At 34.2% G+C, this 19,358-nt stretch overlaps 3 protein-coding genes and 1 long non-coding RNA gene across 4 annotated transcripts; 2 read left to right on the forward strand and 2 right to left on the reverse strand.

Annotated features, from left to right (window-relative positions):
- The first annotated feature begins 943 nt into the window (after nt 1-943).
- LOC139860464 (mitochondrial inner membrane protein OXA1-like) lies at nt 944-3,453 on the forward strand. The gene is made up of 9 exons (XM_071849217.1): nt 944-1,353; nt 1,577-1,679; nt 2,169-2,204; nt 2,286-2,337; nt 2,440-2,519; nt 2,658-2,771; nt 2,907-3,020; nt 3,149-3,203; nt 3,377-3,453. The coding sequence occupies exons 1-9, from the start codon at nt 944-946 to the stop codon at nt 3,451-3,453; spliced, it is 1,041 nt and encodes a 346-aa protein (XP_071705318.1).
- A 1,069-nt stretch (nt 3,454-4,522) lies between these two features.
- On the forward strand, nt 4,523-8,232 carry LOC139860466 (mitochondrial inner membrane protein OXA1-like). Its single transcript, XM_071849218.1, has 9 exons — nt 4,523-5,025; nt 5,747-5,837; nt 5,992-6,039; nt 6,151-6,209; nt 6,326-6,401; nt 6,503-6,634; nt 6,842-6,949; nt 7,063-7,117; nt 7,639-8,232. Exons 1-9 carry the CDS (start codon nt 4,523-4,525, stop codon nt 7,905-7,907), a joined length of 1,341 nt encoding a protein of 446 aa, XP_071705319.1. The 3' UTR covers nt 7,908-8,232.
- A 1,016-nt stretch (nt 8,233-9,248) lies between these two features.
- LOC139858557 (uncharacterized) lies at nt 9,249-10,121 on the reverse strand. Its single transcript, XM_071847391.1, has 2 exons — nt 9,993-10,121; nt 9,249-9,916 (listed from the first exon to the last, which is right to left on the reverse strand). The coding sequence occupies exon 2, from the start codon at nt 9,911-9,913 to the stop codon at nt 9,452-9,454; it is 462 nt and encodes a 153-aa protein (XP_071703492.1). The 5' UTR covers nt 9,914-9,916; nt 9,993-10,121; the 3' UTR covers nt 9,249-9,451.
- A 443-nt stretch (nt 10,122-10,564) lies between these two features.
- On the reverse strand, nt 10,565-11,159 carry LOC139857305 (uncharacterized). The gene is made up of 3 exons (XR_011762460.1): nt 11,049-11,159; nt 10,853-10,968; nt 10,565-10,678 (listed from the first exon to the last, which is right to left on the reverse strand). It is a non-coding gene; the product is annotated as an uncharacterized lncRNA (long non-coding RNA).
- Between the last annotated feature and the right edge of the window lie 8,199 nt (nt 11,160-19,358).

Raw genomic sequence — 19,358 nt, forward strand, 5'->3', positions numbered from 1 at the left:
AAAAATGAACTAAGAAGTAAGCATAGAACAATGGATTAATTCATTAAACATTGTGAGTTAAAAGGGTTTAACATGTATGATGTATCAACAAAATCAATCAAATAAATATACAATTACCAAAATTACTTAAAAATATAAAGGGATTAGAAATATGAATGTTGTATCAACTTTTTTTTTATAAAAAAGTGAAAATTGTAGGGTTTTTTTTAATAATGGTAAAATTTTATTAACTTATTATTAGATGATATGTTTTGTACTTTTGTGAATTAATAAATCAATGATTATATTCTAATTTTAACATATTCTTACAGTAACTCTGTTTATGATAACATAACTCTGTATATATTAACATAAATATTCTTAAGATTATAATGAATACGAATATTTAATTAAGTAAATATCGTTCTTGTTTTCAAATAATTCAAGTTACTTTCTTGCACCAAAAGACAAGCAGAATATAATAATTTTGAACTTTTTCCGAAGTCACAACTTATATTGCCACAAATTTCTTTCAACGAGTGATCACTTTCACTTATATCCACAAACCAGTAACGATCTTCTTCTCTTATTTCTCATTTTTCTTAATGTGATTATTATAAAATTAACAATTGTTACTGTTTATCATTTATTTTTATTGGTTAGGGTATTGTATTGAACAAGAGCCTTTAGGGTTAGGGATAAATAGTTGGAATCAATCCTATAACAAACTAACACTTATGTATCTTCAAGTTTGTACTTAGTCCGGCTATTAAATTCTGTTATTCAAAAACATTGATAGAATGTTATCAACTATGAAATAACTATATTTGATTAACATACTCTTAACAAAAAAAAAACATTTTTTTCCGTAATCTTCATACATGTGTGCATGTAAATATTGTTTGTTTAATCTATTGAAATTGAATTAGGGTTACTTTGTATGATCTAATTTCAGGGAAAATCAATGGCATTTAGGAGAAGTCTCACTACAAGGGCTAAAGTTTTCGCTCAACAACAATTCACACCTTCAATATCTTACGTTAATCACCATGACGATCGTAAAAATCAGCATTCAAACGTTAAATCCAATAATTTTCTCCAAAATCGGTTGTACGGTGTCTTGCCTAATTACACCAACACTTTGAGGATTAATTGTGCAGGAAGTAATTGTGCGAGTTTTAAAAATCCAAAATGGTCTCAAATTTATCATCAGGCGCCAACAATAACAAGTGGATTTTTGTTAGCAAGAAATATATCTTCTCAAGCTTCTTCTGTTGTTAATGAAGTTTCTGCTGCAATGGCAGACTGTTCGTTACCCGTTGCAGCTATGGAGTGCGCCCTTGATGTAATTCATAACTTTACAGGACTTCATTGGTAATGAGCTATGTTAAAATGTACACTTATATATATAGGGTTTTGTTATTTTGTGCCCTTGTGTCACACCTTAACAAACCCCCTCTTATGATATTTACTTAGAAAATTACAGATTTGGTAAATCTACATTAACATGTGTCACGAGCAGCATACGCTAGCAAAACCCTTTATAAAATGTTATACGAGTATAACATGATAATTGTTGTCTCATAAATTATGTTAGGTGGGCCAGCATAATAATAGCAAGTGCCATTATCCAGATTCTTAAACTTCCTCTTTCGATGTATACTATTGCGTCTGTCGAAAAGTTTAAGCCTAGCAAACTTGTGAGTTCTACTATACTCTTTCATAGTACTTATATTGTTTGATCTTTCATATAGTACTTATATAATCTGTTCAAAAGTTGCATTATTAACGCAAATTCAAAGCTAACATACAATTGCTTTAGGGCCGGGACGAACATGGGTAACCCGGTTATATCTACGTAAAATTACTTGTTTGGTAAACTGAAAAGGAAAAACCTCATCAATCTAACCGTTTATACAACTTTTGTTGAACTTGTTATTTTTTTCTTTTCCTTTCAAATTGCACACCATTCTTCTAAATCTTTTATCCTATGATGCTATTAGATATATAGATATTGCAAATAAACAGGCTGAAGGTCATAGATTTACTACCTTCATGTGCCCTTAATGTCCATTTATGACTAATTTCTTAAAGATTTAAGAACATATTTCTATTACATATTGCACATACACTAGTAATTTTTAAGAATTTCACTCATCTCTCTGCTCTTATAAAAATTGTATATTCAGGACATCACAGAGGGGCAATTCTTTAAGAAGTTGCAAGTATTTTCCATACTCATAATGTCTTAAGCTAAGAGCATGAGATATACTTGTATATTTTTTTTAACATTTATATCTTTGCAGAGGTTGGAGATGTCTCATCCCTTTCTCTCTCGATTATATCTTTCTCTTAGCTGTAAGTTTAAAACTTTATATCCTTAATAAAAGTTGTAAGGTTTTCCATGTTTGGGTCCTCGGAAAAGGCCAGCAATCTGACCCCATACTCTAGTGTACGCAGCCTATCAGGAATATTCCCTGGCTGTTTCCAACCCTTCCCTGGCCACCCGAAGATTCGAACCTAAGACTTATTGCAAGGATGTTAGGACCACAACCACTGGGCTACCTTAGTGATGTCTTCAAACCGTTTATATTTAACTTTACATCAGCATATGGTGAATTGCAATTTCTGTTTTTTATTTTATTTGTTACGGAGTATTATTTTTCTTTTGCGCTTAGATTGCGGACATGGTGCAAAAGGTTCCATCTTTTAAAACTGGTGGTGCTTTTTGGTTCGTGGATCTTACGACTCCTGATCTTTTCTATTTTCCTTGTTGGCTTTGTCTTGCATTGGTACGATTTTACTCTAAGTTAACTTTTAATCTAATTACATAATGCTATTTTGCATAACTTTGTGTATCTTAAACCTCACTGTATCAGAAATAAAATACATTCACTGATACATACTCCTAATGATTTGTACTGTAGTATATTAGAGTTGACGCCTTAACAAAGACTAGTGGCTTTCATGATCGCGAAAAGATAATAAATAAAATTAGTCCTTGTCTCGTTTCACTCCTCCTTGTACCATTTTTACCAAAGGTACATATCACAAAATCCGAGTTCCATAAACATTATAAATATTTTCAGTTTCTTGATTTTTGATTTTTTTTCGTACGTGTTTTATTCTAATTATTATTATAGCTAGCTTTTTTTTAACATTTGTGCAGGCTTTCTATCTTTATTTGATTACTTCCAACTTGATTAACTCTACAATTTTAAAAAGTAAGCTACTGAATTTAACCTATGAATTGCTCATTATTATTATTATTATTATTATAATTACTGTTCTGTTTCTTTTTGATCAAAAATATTTCTACTTGCAAATATTTTTGTTAACTTTTAAATTTGTAGGATTGTTGTGTTAAGCTTCTAATTTGTGGTTATCATGTATTCAGAGTTTAAAAAAACAGAGCATGCAGAAGTTGGTGCAGCCTTGGATCAATCCATAACTTGTTCATCACCTCTCAGTTAGAAGACAATTTCAGAACAAGATCAAGAAATCAACATCACCAATTATGTTTATCTATTCTTTAGCAAATGTTTTAATGGAGATTGAGACTTTTATTTTTTGGATTCTTTTGATTAATGGTTATAGTTTTAGATAGTTGTACGATGAGAAAATGCAGTAAGTTAGATTCTTTTGTTTGTTGGTTGAGCTGCTATGTATGCGATTAGCATACACTATGAAACTTCATCTGGGACAAGGTTGGTAATCCGGTTAACCTGACCCTAATAGGGGTTATTTGGGTCGGACTAGTTGGGTTTTTGTAAAGAAAAAAAAGAAAAGAAAACTTTACATGCAAGCTGACCCTATTTAGCATAGGTTCGGGTTAAATGGTTGTTGGATAATAGGTTCGGGTCGGGTTTAGATTTGAGGTAGAAAATTGACCCGTTTATAATACAGATATAAATGGCTTGATCTGGATTATGTTTTATCTCTAACAGGTCAAATAAGTCCAATTAAATGTATATAATTAGATGTGGTGAAATGGGTCGAATGGGTTAAACATGTCGAAACTCGACTGAATGTATACATTTTATATGGTTTTGAGTCTCCCTAAATGTAAACATACTATGACCAAAAATGTATCGAGTGTATTGTCTTGTGAACGCATAAATTGTGTATATAACTTCCATTTATTGACCCGTTTGACCTAATGTTTTATGCATGGTTCATGGATGTGTTCCTCATAATGCTATGCTTCTTCAATTATCTTGATTCTTAATTTAAGTACATTACAGACTGATTTTGATGGATGACTAAACTTGAAGGACTTGTTTGTAATTAAACATATTTCAAACAGACTTTTCAGACGTACAAAATACCAGATACACGGTTGAACCTTTCCAATTATAAACCCTAACTGATAAACCCTCTCAGGCTCTCACTGTAAGTTCATTTCTTTAATTCTATTTCAATTTCATTTCAATCAAATTCATAACATAGATGCTTATACATATACATCGTATATACATATCATGTTTATTTAATCTGATTGTATCTCACCCAGGGGAAATTAATTAATTGATTGAATCAATCAATGGCATACAGACGTAGTCTCACTACAAAACTGAAACAATTCACGCAACAACAACATCGATTAATCACACCTTCAATCTCACATCTTAATCACGATGATGAAAATCAAAATAATCAGTATCCTGATGTGAAACTGAACAGATTCATGCAAAGTAGATCTTATGGTGGTTATGGAAATAAAAGTTATACATCGTCAGGGTTAGGGTTTGGGGGTAGCGTTAACGGTGTGAGTTCGTGGTCTCGATATCGATATCAGTTACCGATGAGAACGGGTGGATTATTGTTAGCTAGAAATATATCATCTACTACAATTGGAGATGGAGTGGATAAGATTGAATATTTGACTGATTTAGCTGATGATTTGACTGAAAAAACGATTGAAGTAATGTCGAATCAAGCTCCTGCTATTAGTGAAGTTGCTATTGCTGTTGCGGATTCGTGGCCGCCGGTTGCAGCTTTACAGTATGCCATTGATGGGATTCATAGCTTTACCGGGCTTAACTGGTAAGCTGTAATCGTAAAGCTTACATTTTTATTATTATGTTGAGGATATTGCTATTGTACTTCTGTTTAATATTATTGAAAACTATAATTTTTCAGTTGTTTGGGACAGAGTATATCGTTTTCAAAGGAATTATATGACATAATCAGCTGCAATGTAACTTTTCGAAGCTGTAATATCATAAAATTAACTAAAACTTAAAATGGCAGCTAAATAACATGGTTATCAGATATAGCTGTGTTACTGCTACTATAAAAATGATTATTTGATCCCCTAAGTTATTAAGTAAACAGGGTGCTTTCACTAAATCCTAATTCCTAAACAATTGAAATTGATATCCACGCGGTATAGTGTAGATTGTTTATGTTTATCGTAGCATCCATATAGACATATAGTCTACATTACTTATTATTGTGAAATTTGACTTTTGGCTGAATGAAACTTCACATCAGGTTACTAACTTTGTTAATGCTATTGTAACTTAATAAAATATCATGTTTAATTCTTGTCAAGTTATGTGCTATACATAACTTTGTATATGCTATTGTCATGTTATGTGCTATACATAACTTTGTCAAGTTATCGCTGAATGATACTTCATATAAAGTTACTAACTTTGTTAATGCTATTGTAACTTAATAATCAAACTGATTATTTGACTTTTTGTACTTTTCTTTCTAGATATATAGTGAAAGAATTATATTTTCTTTTAATTTCTGTCAGGTGGGCAAGCATAGTAATAACAACCCTTATTATTAGAACCTGTTCAATCCCGATCATGATTAATCAGCTGAAGGCTACCACAAAGCTAACCGTGAGTTCTGCATTGTCTAGCTTCCATTTAGTAATCGGATTTTCGCATAACATGTTCATTTTTTGCACATTTGGCAGTGACAATGCAATATTTGTATTATATCCTATATCCAGATTAATTTGTAATTATTATAATATCTAGTAATTTTGAACAGATTTTGAGGCCACAGCTTGAGGAGATTAAGCAGGAGATGCAAGATAAGGTACAGACATCCACTTTTTCCATGTGCTTCGAATGTATGTTTAATATATCTCTAATTGATTTTCGTTAAAATGTTTACTTATTTCTGCTATTCTTTTAAAATCCTCTTCAGGGCATGAGTCCGTCAGCTGTTGCCGACGGTCAGGATAAAATGAAAGCGGTATTCAAGGAGTAAGCTTTTCTTGATATTCCTTATTTCAAAAAGTAATTAGCTGCTTTTACATGACTATGTGTATATTTTTAATGATTTTAATATTAATTCCTTTGAACATATATTATATCTGCAGGCACGGTGTTAGTACATTTACACCTTTGAAGGGACTCCTCTTCCAAGGCCCCGTTTTTGTCAGTTTTTTTCTTGCTGTAAGTTAAAAATGTTATATCTATGATGACTCGTGTTTCACATTATATTCAATTGTACATCATTTGAATAGAAGTACCAATATTTTGTGGTTCATTTTCAGATTCAGAACATGGTGGAAAAGGTTCCATCTTTTAAAACTGGAGGGGTTTCGTGGTTCCTCGATCTTACGACCGCTGATCCATTCTATTTTCTTCCTTGTTTGACTGCATTTTCGTTCTGGATAACTGTAGAGGTAACATCTAGTCTCTTTCTTTAAACTCTGTATCTATACACTTCTATTTTGCTTTATTGTGTGTATCATAAACGTCCTTCAATATAGGATGAGATCATGGTCAAAAGCGTCAAACAGGCTGAACGTCATCTGCAATTTATCCAATTACATAAAAAACTTATAAATTGCTCTATTAAAAAAAAATTATATATATGTTGCCCTCTCCAGTTTAACATGCAAGAAGGCTTGGAAGGCAATCCTGCTGCTAGCACTATGAAAAACGTCTCGAGAGCTTTTGCCGCTCTTACGGTTCCCCTAACTGCAAGTTTTCCAAAGGTATTTTTCACAAATCACAACTTTCGATTACTAAACCACCAAACACCATATTTGATTTTGATTACTATAATACATGAAAATTGTAACAAAGATCATTTTTCACATTTGTGCAGGCTCTCTTCTGTTATTGGATTACATCTAACCTATTCTCCCTTGTATATGGACTAAGTAAGTCTCACTCAAACTTAGAAACTGCCAGGGGCGTATCTACCTATAAGACCGTGGGGTCACGAGACACCAGTTTGAAAATTTACATTACAAATTACTCTTTAAATTGTATGGGGCACCATTAAATTTAATTATAGGACCCCATACATTTTTTAGAATTTTTAAATTTTTTTTTTTAGGTAAACAACCACTCTTCAAACTGTATAGGACACTACTAGTTTTTAAGTATAGGACCTCATATATTTTTAGAATTTATAGTTTTTTTTTCTTTTCGGGTAGGGGTAGCTTTCAAATATATAATTAGTACTGGGAACAAAATTTGGGACCCCTTTGAGTTTTAATTCTGGAATCACCACTGGAATGTTGATGTTAATTAATTCATGTCATACTTATTTCTATGTATAACAAAATTTGTGGTCAATTTCAATTGGCTCGCTAAGTACATACACATACATCTTCCCTTCTTGGTGTGATGTTTGTTTCTTTAGTTAACATCTAGTTTTGTTGCTACGTTGATTCAGTAATTAAAAGACCCGGTGTGAAGAAGCTTTTAAATATACCCATAATCGTACCTCCACCACCATCTCCCGCTGGTGAATCAAAACCAGCGTTTTCCTTTTTCGAAGGAATGAAAAAGTACGCTGCTGCAAAAGCAATGCAACAACGACAATTAGAAGCACCAACACCCACAACAACGAATCAACGAGTATCAAAAACGTCAGTTCTCAGTAATAGGATCAGAATATTAGAGAAAAATGCTAAAGGTCGAAAGAAGAATAAGAGGGCGTGAGTATAAAAGGAGTCATCGATTAAAGTTGTTGATGGTTCTGAATCGTCTGTAATGGGCAGTTACTTGTCCGTTAACTAAATGTAATAACTTTAATTATTTATGTTGTTTTTTCGGTTTTGTTTTTTTGAAATTATATAGCAGGACATATCAACACAAGAGATGCTCATAATTTGAGGGTACCTCAAAGAATTTCTTGATGTTATGTGCCTACTTTTTTTGCTCTACAAATGGAAGAGAGAGTCCTTATCATAGGAAATAGGAATTTGTTATGTTGTGTGTAATAATAATACAAATGTAAGGTTATTGTAACACATTTTGTTGTTTTTATGTTGTGTACAATAATAATAATCAAAGTATTTGTGGAATTTGATATCAGGCTGTGGATTCAAGTAACTAAACAAGTTTTCATTACAAAGTATTGCTGTGTTCTTGTAGGTTATCAATACCAAAACATGTTTATGCTTAATTAGTATAGTAATTATCTATAACATTTGCTTAAATGGTGATTTAAAACTTCAGCCAATATTGAAGGTGAATTTTGCTATAAAACCTTGATCAGGTAACATGTAAAAATTGTAGGCACCAAGACTCTTCCTAGCCGTGCTTGTGACATTAGAGTCAAATGATGCACTTTTTGGTGAAAAAAAAAGGGTTTTTGACTGTGACTTTATTTGACCCTCGTTAACTCAAAATGTCATTTTTGTGTGTGTCAAATATTTGTAGGGTGATGAGGTAAAATATGATTGGAAATTAGGTGGGAAAAAATAAAAATAATAACCGTGATTGGTTGGTTAATTTCGTTACCCTTCTGTTAATAATCCAATTGACGCCCCTTTGCGTGAAACTTTGACGCCCCGTTAATGGCATCAGGGGCATCAAAGCCCATTCTACCTCATTTGACGGGGGGAAATGACGCTGCGATGCATATAGTCTAAGTTGTTTACTTTTATTTTGTATCAAGTGTTATTTTCATATGCCTGTGTTTGAAGAGGGGCTGTGTTTCTATTGTAGACCATTTTTTAGATTAAATGACATATTAAGTGACAAAAGAATAACAATTTTATTTACTGAATTAAGAAGGGTATAGAAACAAATATATAAATGGAAAGTAAGCACACAAGTAACAAGTTACTCTAGTATATAGGAACCTGATGTCTTGATACACTAGATCTATGAATGTATTCATGACAGGTTAAAGTCTTATTTCATAAAGGTTTAACTTGGTGATAATAAATAAGCAAAACAAAAGCAACACATTATCACATAAGTCATTGCAAAATCAAATGATCCAAGAGACCAAGATCCACGATTATGCTAGGTAACTTGACTCCAATATCAAGATTCATAGAAAATATTCACTGCTATATGTATAACTGAATCAAACAATCCAAAGTTGACAGTTAGATTAGATAACAAGAAAGTCTACTTTTTTGACATACAAATCTCACTTTTGTCATGGAAAATTTAGTACACGAAAAATACATATTGATTACTCGAAGCAAAAAAGAAAGAAAAAAAAGAAGAAGCAAAATTTGATAATAAATCTAATCTTTCCAAGCATCTTTGTTAACTCGTCGTGAAGAAACACCTGCAGAAGAAATGCTCGGAGTAAGTGGCATCGAAGGCGTACTCGGTGCTTCAACATCATCCCAATCATCACCCCAGTTGTCATCCCAACCATCTTTTTCGTTAAAATCTATCTTGGGCCCACCTGAAACCGGGAGCTCAGCATCCAACTTTTGGTATTTCGCACCATTATTCAAAAAACGTCTTCTTTGATAGGTCACACATACAAGGACTGATACTAATACTAGTACAAAAGCTAAAGATATGAGTCCGAGAAATGGAGTTCGCCTGAAAAGATTGGTGTAAGTCAACTGTGGTGTACGGTTTGACTTTTTCATGGGGTTATGCGTAAGAAAATCGATAAAGTCAAGACTACAACTGCCTTCGTTCGTTTTTAAAGTTATTAACTTTTCGGTTTTACCATCCCCTATTGAAACCATAACCTGCATGTAAAGAATAATACGTCAAATAATTTTTACTACAACTTTTAGTATTTTAGCTTTTACAGACTACTAGTACCTTATGGTCTTCGTTTTCTTGAATTTGAATTTTGTTTTTATCTAGGCGAACAAAATCAGGTGCGCTGATATCCACAACCAATACGCCCTTTCCCTTATTCTGGATTAATAAGGAAACTTCCGTAGACTCTGAAAGATAAAAACATAACAGTCAGTATTGTTTTGTCTGAATACTATTATAATGTCATGCTCCAATTTAATCATATGAATATATATACTATAACTATACATACCATCTCCTGGAACGTTTAGACAGGCAATCATTTCATGACTACCACCAACACCAATCGTGCATTGAAAAGACGAATCACATAATTCACCTCTAAAACTTCCCTTTCTTCCTAACGACAAACTATCTTCTTTCGGTACATTCTTCAATCCCGACCCTTTATCGTCTGTACCTTTCTTCACAACATCATCCACCGACACCTTATCTTTTAAACCCGTATGCACATTATCCGTTTCTTTATCAGTTACTGGCTTAACCGGAACACTCTTACTGTTATCCACAACCCCATTCAGTTCCTTCGGTACATTATCATTTGAATCTTTTGCCTTCTCAACGCGCTCGGCTCGCTTAGTTTCTAAAGATGAGCTTGTCGTGCTTGATTTATCAATTGATGTTATTTTAGGGTTTAATGTTGTTTTTGCTTCTAATCCTAAACCATCAACTATATTCTTCTTCACCTAAATCAATTATTATTATCAATTACGTAGTAACATTTACTTCAATTCAATAAAATATAGACCTTTTATTTCCTAAGTAAATTTTGTCCTGACTTAAAAAAATTATATAATTTACTTTTACTAATTCATATGAAACAAAGCAAAATAATTAACATAAATATAATGAAATAATACCTCAGGATCCGAATCGAGACAGCGAGCTACGTATAAAATTAGAAATAAAGGGACCAAAAAGGTTAAATTTGATTTCATCTTAGCAAATTATTACAGTTAAATCCACATGATTCACACTGCAAAATGAGTGAAAAAAGTTAAATGATAAACTAAATAAACGTTGAGGTTAGAAAGAGTAGTTAAAAAGGAATCTAACCTTGAAGATGAAAACTGTATTTGTGCCGATTTAGGGCTCAAAACAGGAGCCAACTACTCCACATTGATTTTTTCAGCAAATGAGGGGAAAAGGGTTGGGGATTGTGTTGACTACAAAAGTCAAAGCAGCAACATAAGGGTGAAGTGAAGCCAGGTGATTATTTGATTGTGGATTATATGGTTAATGGGCCCAACATAGCCGTGTAGGGGATTATTTAGCCCATTTTAGTTTAGATGCATGGAATCGTTTGAGAAGTTTCATACGGAGTATATTTTTAGTTTTTTTACTACTCGTATTCAGTGGCGGAAGCAGAAATTTTTTTCACTGGGGGCGAATTTTTTTTTAAAAGGGTAGCAATTTTTTTGGGCAAAAATGAAAGTTTTGGGAAAAAATTTGAAGATTTTTGGACAAAATTTGGAGGTTTTAGGGAAAGTTTTCGATATTTTTGAGCAAAATTTAATGGTTTTAGGGTAAAATATAGAGGTTTTGGGACAAAATATGAAGACTTTGGGGCAAAAACAATTTCACTATTCAAAATTTTTACACTGAAAATTGCAAATTCGCTGGGGGCGGCTGCCCCCCTCTGTCCCCATTAATTTTCGCCCCTGCTCGTATTATTTTTTAAAAGATGCGTTAGAAATTTGTACAGTGCAAATAAATAAATAATAAATAATGCATATTAATTAACAGTGGATATATAAATTAAATATATTAATGATAAATCTATCATTAGTTGGTGAAAAACTATAAAATAAAATAAATAGATCCGATAATCTAAAGAAATACAAGTGATGCAAAGTTAACATTTTACGTTGATAGGTGTAGCCATCTTACTGATGGATTTCAATACATAAACAAAGTCACAAACCCATTTTGTTACATATAAATTCGTGTGTATATGTATATATAAAGCGGAAGCAATTTCAAGTTTATGCATGTAAAGTTTAACCCTTTTAAATTTGAAATCCATTAAAGATCTAGTCTTGAAAATACACTTAAATGTAAATAGAGCTAGTTAGATGTTTATACCTACTCCAAAATGGAGGTGAAGAACTAGGATGAAGAAGATGATGTAGATGAAGAAAACTTCTAACTTGAAGCCTCAAATCTTTGATACCCACAAGCAATAATCAACACCCAAGACTTGGTTAGGATTTTAGACACTTAAATGCTAGAGTCAAAGAGTGTGTTAAAAGTTGCACCAATGCATGTGTATTAGTCATAATTATATGGAGTAATCAAGGAAGGGTGGTTGGCACCTAGGAGCCTTCAAAAAAATGGCCCCCCACCCCTTCCATTTATTTTATATTTTATTACATATTTATAAAACATACATGCATTTAGTTGTAAGTATTTTATTTTATAAGCCTTTTATAAAATAAAATGCAACACACATATGTTACATACACTTTATATTATTTATAACCTATATAAATAATATACAACATGTAGTAACTTATAATTATCCAAATAATTATATCTAGCATTTATTTTAGAAAACCAATTTCTAAAATTCAAGTGTCGTGTATTTGCTTTAATGATCCGATTGTCAAAACAAATACATAAAGTGTTGATAGCTTGTTATTGGGTATGACCCGACTTGGATCACAACATGTAAGCCACATTAATTTATTATGTCTCTCGGGCACAAGAAAATCCTTCAATCTCCCACTTGCACGAGAAACATAAGGAATTAATGCAAGTGACAGATACCACCTAACGACCGTCCATCACCCCCAACATGTTATGACTTAGTGCCATTCAATAACATCATCCCTTTCGAGTTTCCATTTCGAATATGATTTAGGTGAATCTTTCAATATATCCTTTTGCCCTAGATGTCATGTTAAATCCAAGAGACATAGAATGATCACTCTCTTATAGATTTAACTTTGTCAGGCCTTAGACATCTGACTCTCAACGAATAAGAGGGACAAATTCCATCTTGACTACATACGTCCTAGACATTACACTTCGTACCATACCTGAAACCTCCCTTATGTACTACCATGTTTCAGAATAGCGAAGGAAAGAATCAAGGCACAATATTCGGTGAATATCTGAACCCAATATGTGTCTCAGGTCAGAGGATATAATGATATTCTCCTTTACTCAAGATTACATGTGATCAACCACAAAGGTTCCATATAGTAATCTTGAGAGCGGGTCTTCCAATATTTGTGTCCCACAAATATCTATGAACCTTGGTTGCAACCTTGCCCTACATTCACCATTTGAATGTTAACCAATCCAAGTTCATAATAGTCTAGACCTCACACTTGTTCCCACAAATGTGATCAACTACGGAATTTAGAATAATAATTTATTCATGGATAAAATATGCTAAATTGGAACATGACTCATAATTTAAATTAATACCATAATTATATTAATGAGTTTGAACTAATTCGTTCCGTTACAATACATAAAGTAGATCAATTCCAATCACTAGAATGTCGAAGCCCTAATGCACAAACATGTCCCTCATGTTTTGGCCCATGTAAAAGCTTCGTGAGTGGATCCGCAACATTTTGATCTGTGTGAACTTTGTGAATACATATCTTTCCCTTTTCAACCTCATCCCTAATGTAGTTGAATCTCCGCTCAATGTGACGAGTCTTTTGATGAGCACGAGGTTCCTTGATTTGAGCAATCGCACCCTCGTTGTCACAAAAGATCTCAAGAGGGTCCTGAATGGAAGGGACCACTCCTAAGTCGTCGATGAATTTCTTCATCCATGCAGCTTCCTGAGCTGCCAATGAGGCGGCAATGTACTCCGACTCTGTAGTGGATAACGCAACAACTTCCTGTTTCGCACTCTTCCAAGAGACCGCACCACCATTTAACATGAATACATAACCGGATTGTGACCGAGAGTCATCTCGATCAGTTTGGAAACTCGCGTCCACGTAACCTTTTACAACGAGTTCCTCCTCACCAGACCCATATATTAGAAACATATCCTTAGTCCTTCTAAGGTATTTCAATATACATTTAACCGCAGTCCAATGACTATTTCCTGGGTTATTCTGGTATCTACTTGTCAAGCTTAGAGCGCATGACACATCCGGTCTAGTACATATCATTGCATACATGATAGACCCAATAGCAGATGCGTATGGGACTTTCTTCATTCTCTCTTGTTCATCTTTCGTGGTAGGACACTGAGATGAACTGAGAACGGTTCCTCTTTGAATAGGTACCAAACCTTTCTTAGAGTTTTCCATCTTGAACCTTTTCAAGACCTTATCAATGTATGTACTTTGACTTAAGCCTATCAATCTCTTGGATCTATTCCTATAGATTCCAATCCCCAATATATACTGTGCTTCTCCAAGATCCTTAATGGAGAAGCAACTTTTTAACCAAGTTTTGACCTCTTGCATTGTGGTTATATCATTCCCAAATAATAATACGTCATCCACATATAGCACAAGGAACATTATGGAGCTCCCACTAGCCTTCTTGTATACACAAGCTTCATCACCATTTTTAATAAAGCCAAATTTCTTTGCCTCTTCATTAAAACGATGATTCCACATTCTCGATGCTTGTTTCAACCCATAGATTGATTTCTTTAACTTGCATACTTTTTTAGGATTTTTCGGATCGACAAAACCTTCGGGCTGTGCCATATAGACATCTTCCTCAAGATATCCATTTAGGAAAGCGGTTTTGACATCCATTTGCCAAATTTCGTAATCATAATGAGCAGCGATGGCAAATAATATCCTAATAGACTTTAGCATTGCCACAGGCGAGAAGGTCTCATCATAGTCAACCCCTTGAGTTTGAGTGAAACCCTTTGCTACAAGTCTAGCTTTGTATGTATCCAAGTTTCCATGTATGTCGGTTTTCATCTTGAAAATCCACTTGCAATCAACTAGCTTAGAGCTAGGAGGTTGCTCAACAAGTTCCCAAACTTGGTTTTCATACATGGATTGCATCTCGGCGTTCATGGCTTCCTGCCATTTATCTTTATCTATCCTTGATAAAGCATCTTTGTAGTTTGTCGGTTCATCCAAATCAACCGTATAGCAACCATCCACGAGAAACCCATATCTCTCGGGAGGATTACTAATCCTACTAGATCTTCGAACGTCTTGTGTACCTTGATCATCCACTTGATCATTTTCAGCATCCTCATGTTGAGTGCTAGTGTCAACCAATTGTGTATCATCGGCTTGATCTTGTACCTCTACAAGATCTATTTTTCTTTCACCATCACCTTCCATAAGGAACTTGGTTTCAAGGAATTCCGCTTTCCGAGCTACAAATACCGTTTGCTCGGATGGATCATAGAAGTAATATCCCATGTCATCTTTGGGATATCCTATGAAGATACACTTTGTGGATCGAGCATGTAGCTTATTTGCTACATAACGCTTAGGATAAGCTTCACATCCCCATACTTTCAAGTATGAAAGAGAAGGAGGTTTTCCAAACCACATCTCATGAGGAGTTCGTTCCACTTTCTTGGTTGGGGCCATATTTAAAATACGAGCCGCGGAGCTTAGACAATAACCCCAAAATGATAGAGGTAACGAGCTTCTAGCCATCATAGATCGAACCATATCCATTAGGGTTCGGTTCCTCCTTTCGGATACTCCATTAAGTTGGGGTGTTCCGGGTGGAGTAAGTTGTGAGATGATCCCACAACTCCTAAGATGATCTTGGAAGGCATCGCTTAGGTATTCACCTCCTCTATCGGTACGAAGTACCTTGATTGTCCTATTGAGTTGATTTTGTACTTCGTTTTGATATTCTTTGAATGCTTTAAACGTTTCGTCCTTGTGTCTTAGTAAATAGACATATCCGAAACGACTAAAGTCATCAATGAAAGTAACAAAGTATCTTTCACCATTCCTAGTTATGGGTTTAAAGGGTCCACATACATCCGAATGTATTAAACCCAATAAATCTTTAGCCCTTTCATGAGTGCCTTTGAAAGGTGCTTTAGTCATCTTGCCTTGTAAACAAGATTCACATACATCAAACGAATCCATTTCATTTGATTTCAAAAGTCCATTCCTTTGAAGTGTATGCATTCGGTTCTTGTTTATATGTCCAAGGCGACAATGCCATAAATAGGAATCACTCAAATCCCTTTTGAGTTTCTTGGTGCTAGTATGGTATATTGAGCTATTAGATGATGCATCATCATGAACCAATTCATAAATTCCATTTGAAGGCGTAGCCTTGAAATAGAATATATCATCTTTAGAAAAATGGATATCATTATCAATAAAATTAACATTGAAACCACATTGTCTTAAGCGAGAAATAGAAATAATGTTTCGACATAAATCCGGTGCATACAAAACATTTTCTAAAATAAGCTCCAATCCACTTGGAAGCTTCAAAACAAATTCTCCTTGAGCTTTAACATGCACCTTTGCACCATTGCCCATATAGAGACTTGATGTTCCCGCTTTATGATCACTTCTTTTGAACCCCTGCAAAGAATTGCAAATATGAGTTCCACATCCCGTGTCTAATACCCATGTATTAGAAGAAGTAATACTAAGCTCTATATATACCATATATATATTACCTGAGGTTTGCCCTGCATCCCTCTTGTCCTTCAACTCTTTAAGATAGACCGGACAGTTTCGTTTCCAATGACCCATCTCACCGCAACCGAAACATGGGTCTTCCTTGGGGTTTGCCTTCTCGGCTACCTTTTGCTTCTTGGCCTTGTTGATGGTTGGGGTAACCATCTTCCCCTTCCCTTTGCCTTGATGGACGGGTCCTTTTCTCTTAGCCACCTTTGGCTTAGAGGTGTTACCTTTAGACCCACCTTGATCGATTGCTAACACGGGTAAAGCTCTTTTACCCATGCTTGTTTCCGCCGTCCTAAGCATACCATGAAGCTCACCTATGCTCTTATCCATCCCATTCATGTTGTAATTAATTACAAATTGATCAAACCTCTTTGATAGGGAGTTAAGGATAAGATCGGTGGCTAACTCATTAGATATGTTAAGGTTGAGACGGTTAGCACGATCGATAAGGCTTTTCATCTTAAGTACATAAGATGAAACCGATTGGGATTCGTCCATACGACAAGCATGAAGCGCCCGAACCGTTTCGAAACGCTCAACACGTGCTTGTTGGAGAAACATCTCCTTCAATTGTGTTATCATGTCGTAAGCGCTATGATGCTCGAAATCCTTTTGGAGTTCGGGTATCATAGTCCCAAGCATTAAGCATGAGACTTGAAGGGAGTCGTGGCAATACTTATCGTAAGAGGCCATTGCCTCCACATCACTCTCATCCGGTTGGTCGGGAATGGGGTCCTCAAGCACATACATTTTATCCTCTTGTTTGAGGACAATCCGAAGATTGCGGAACCAATCCATAAAATTTGTATGGTTGAGTTTGTCTTTCTCGAGGAGAGACCGTAACGATAGGTTGTTAAAGTTAAGTGGTGCGTTGTTCATGTTGTTGTTGTTATTAGCGGCCATCTACAAAATTCAACAAAGTTCTTTTAAGTATCGATTTGGATTTAATAAACAATACCCTTTTAATTTGTTTTATTAAATATTAGAATCCAACGGTAAATCAAATTTCGGTTAGGTGACCTTTATCCCGTCATTTGATTTAGCTAGGTAGTCATAATGACAATTGCAATCCTTTTGCAACTTCTAAGTTATGGGATCATGCAATCCTTTTGCATGGCATATTAATCCCATCAACGCCTATTTGTTCCTCATGCTTCGGTGACCCTAAGTTCATGATTCCCAAATCAAGTCGTCCTACTTGTGTAGACATGTAGACTTAACATACAAGTGGTTAGGTGACCTTTATCCCACAAGCATGCAAAGTGTACTTTATTCATATTAGTTCACTCATGACGGTTAGGTGACCTTTATCCCATCATGAGATTCCTAATATGTCTAAGTGTTTCCACAAAAGGATGGCGTTTAACTTGTTTATCTTGTATTAGTAAAGGGATTTTAGGTTTTCTACATTCTAGTTTAGAAAACAAAGTGCTATACACCAACATGCATTTGGTGTGTAGTATGTTTATGAAAAACCCATTTTCATGTGCCTTTTAGTAACCAATTACTAGTTTTAACCATTTCATTACCTTTTAAATAAACCATTTTATTCAAGTCTAATAACCAATTATTAGTGTCATTTTGTTATGTTTTATTATAACCATTTTATAATGTATTATGCAAGTGTAATCATGTGATGATCTTGTAGCAACCAAACATACAAACATACACAAACATGCATAGCAAAGTGTTCACAATCAAGAGCCATTTTGGTAGACATTTGTTTAGCCAATAAACAAATGTCACCTAAGGGGTTAAACCAAAGTAAGAGATTTTACCAAAATCTCCCACTTAATCTTGTAATCTTCAAAACTTCATCTTGTAATCTTCTTCATGAATCTTCACTTTCATTTTACAAAATCATATCCTAATACAATTTTTCTAGAAAATGAAATAACAACCTATTCTATTTTACAAACCAAAATAGAACAAATTACATACAAAATACAAGATTAATTACAACTTTTACAAACCAAAATTACAAAATAATTACAAGCCATATGAATGAATATTACACCCATGAATAATCACCAAATCAATCAACCAAACAAACACATGGCCTAGGCTCGATTGTGAACAACAACATAACATCAAACATGGCCAAAACTTGAAATCCCAAACCCATTTTTTGGGACCAAATATTTCGTCCATCACCATACACCCACCAAAACTCAATATTTTTACATTCTACTTTCATGCATGTTGGTAGATTGTAAAGAAAGTGAGTTTACTAGCCAAAAACAAGAAGCATATTAACAAGACTTTGGCTCTAGATACCATTGATGGATTTCAATACATAAACAAAGTCACAAACCCATTTTGTTACATATAAATTCGTGTGTATATGTATATATAAAGCGGAAGCAATTTCAAGTTTATGCATGTAAAGTTTAACCCTTTTAAATTTGAAATCCATTAAAGATCTAGTCTTGAAAATACACTTAAATGTAAATAGAGCTAGTTAGATGTTTATACCTACTCCAAAATGGAGGTGAAGAACTAGGATGAAGAAGATGATGTAGATGAAGAAAACTTCTAACTTGAAGCCTCAAATCTTTGATACCCACAAGCAATAATCAACACCCAAGACTTGGTTAGGATTTTAGACACTTAAATGCTAGAGTCAAAGAGTGTGTTAAAAGTTGCACCAATGCATGTGTATTAGTCATAATTATATGGAGTAATCAAGGAAGGGTGGTTGGCACCTAGGAGCCTTCAAAAAAATGGCCCCCCACCCCTTCCATTT

The sequence above is a fragment of the Rutidosis leptorrhynchoides genome, chromosome 7 (assembly GCF_046630445.1).
Source record: "Rutidosis leptorrhynchoides isolate AG116_Rl617_1_P2 chromosome 7, CSIRO_AGI_Rlap_v1, whole genome shotgun sequence".
NCBI lineage: Eukaryota > Viridiplantae > Streptophyta > Magnoliopsida > Asterales > Asteraceae > Rutidosis > Rutidosis leptorrhynchoides.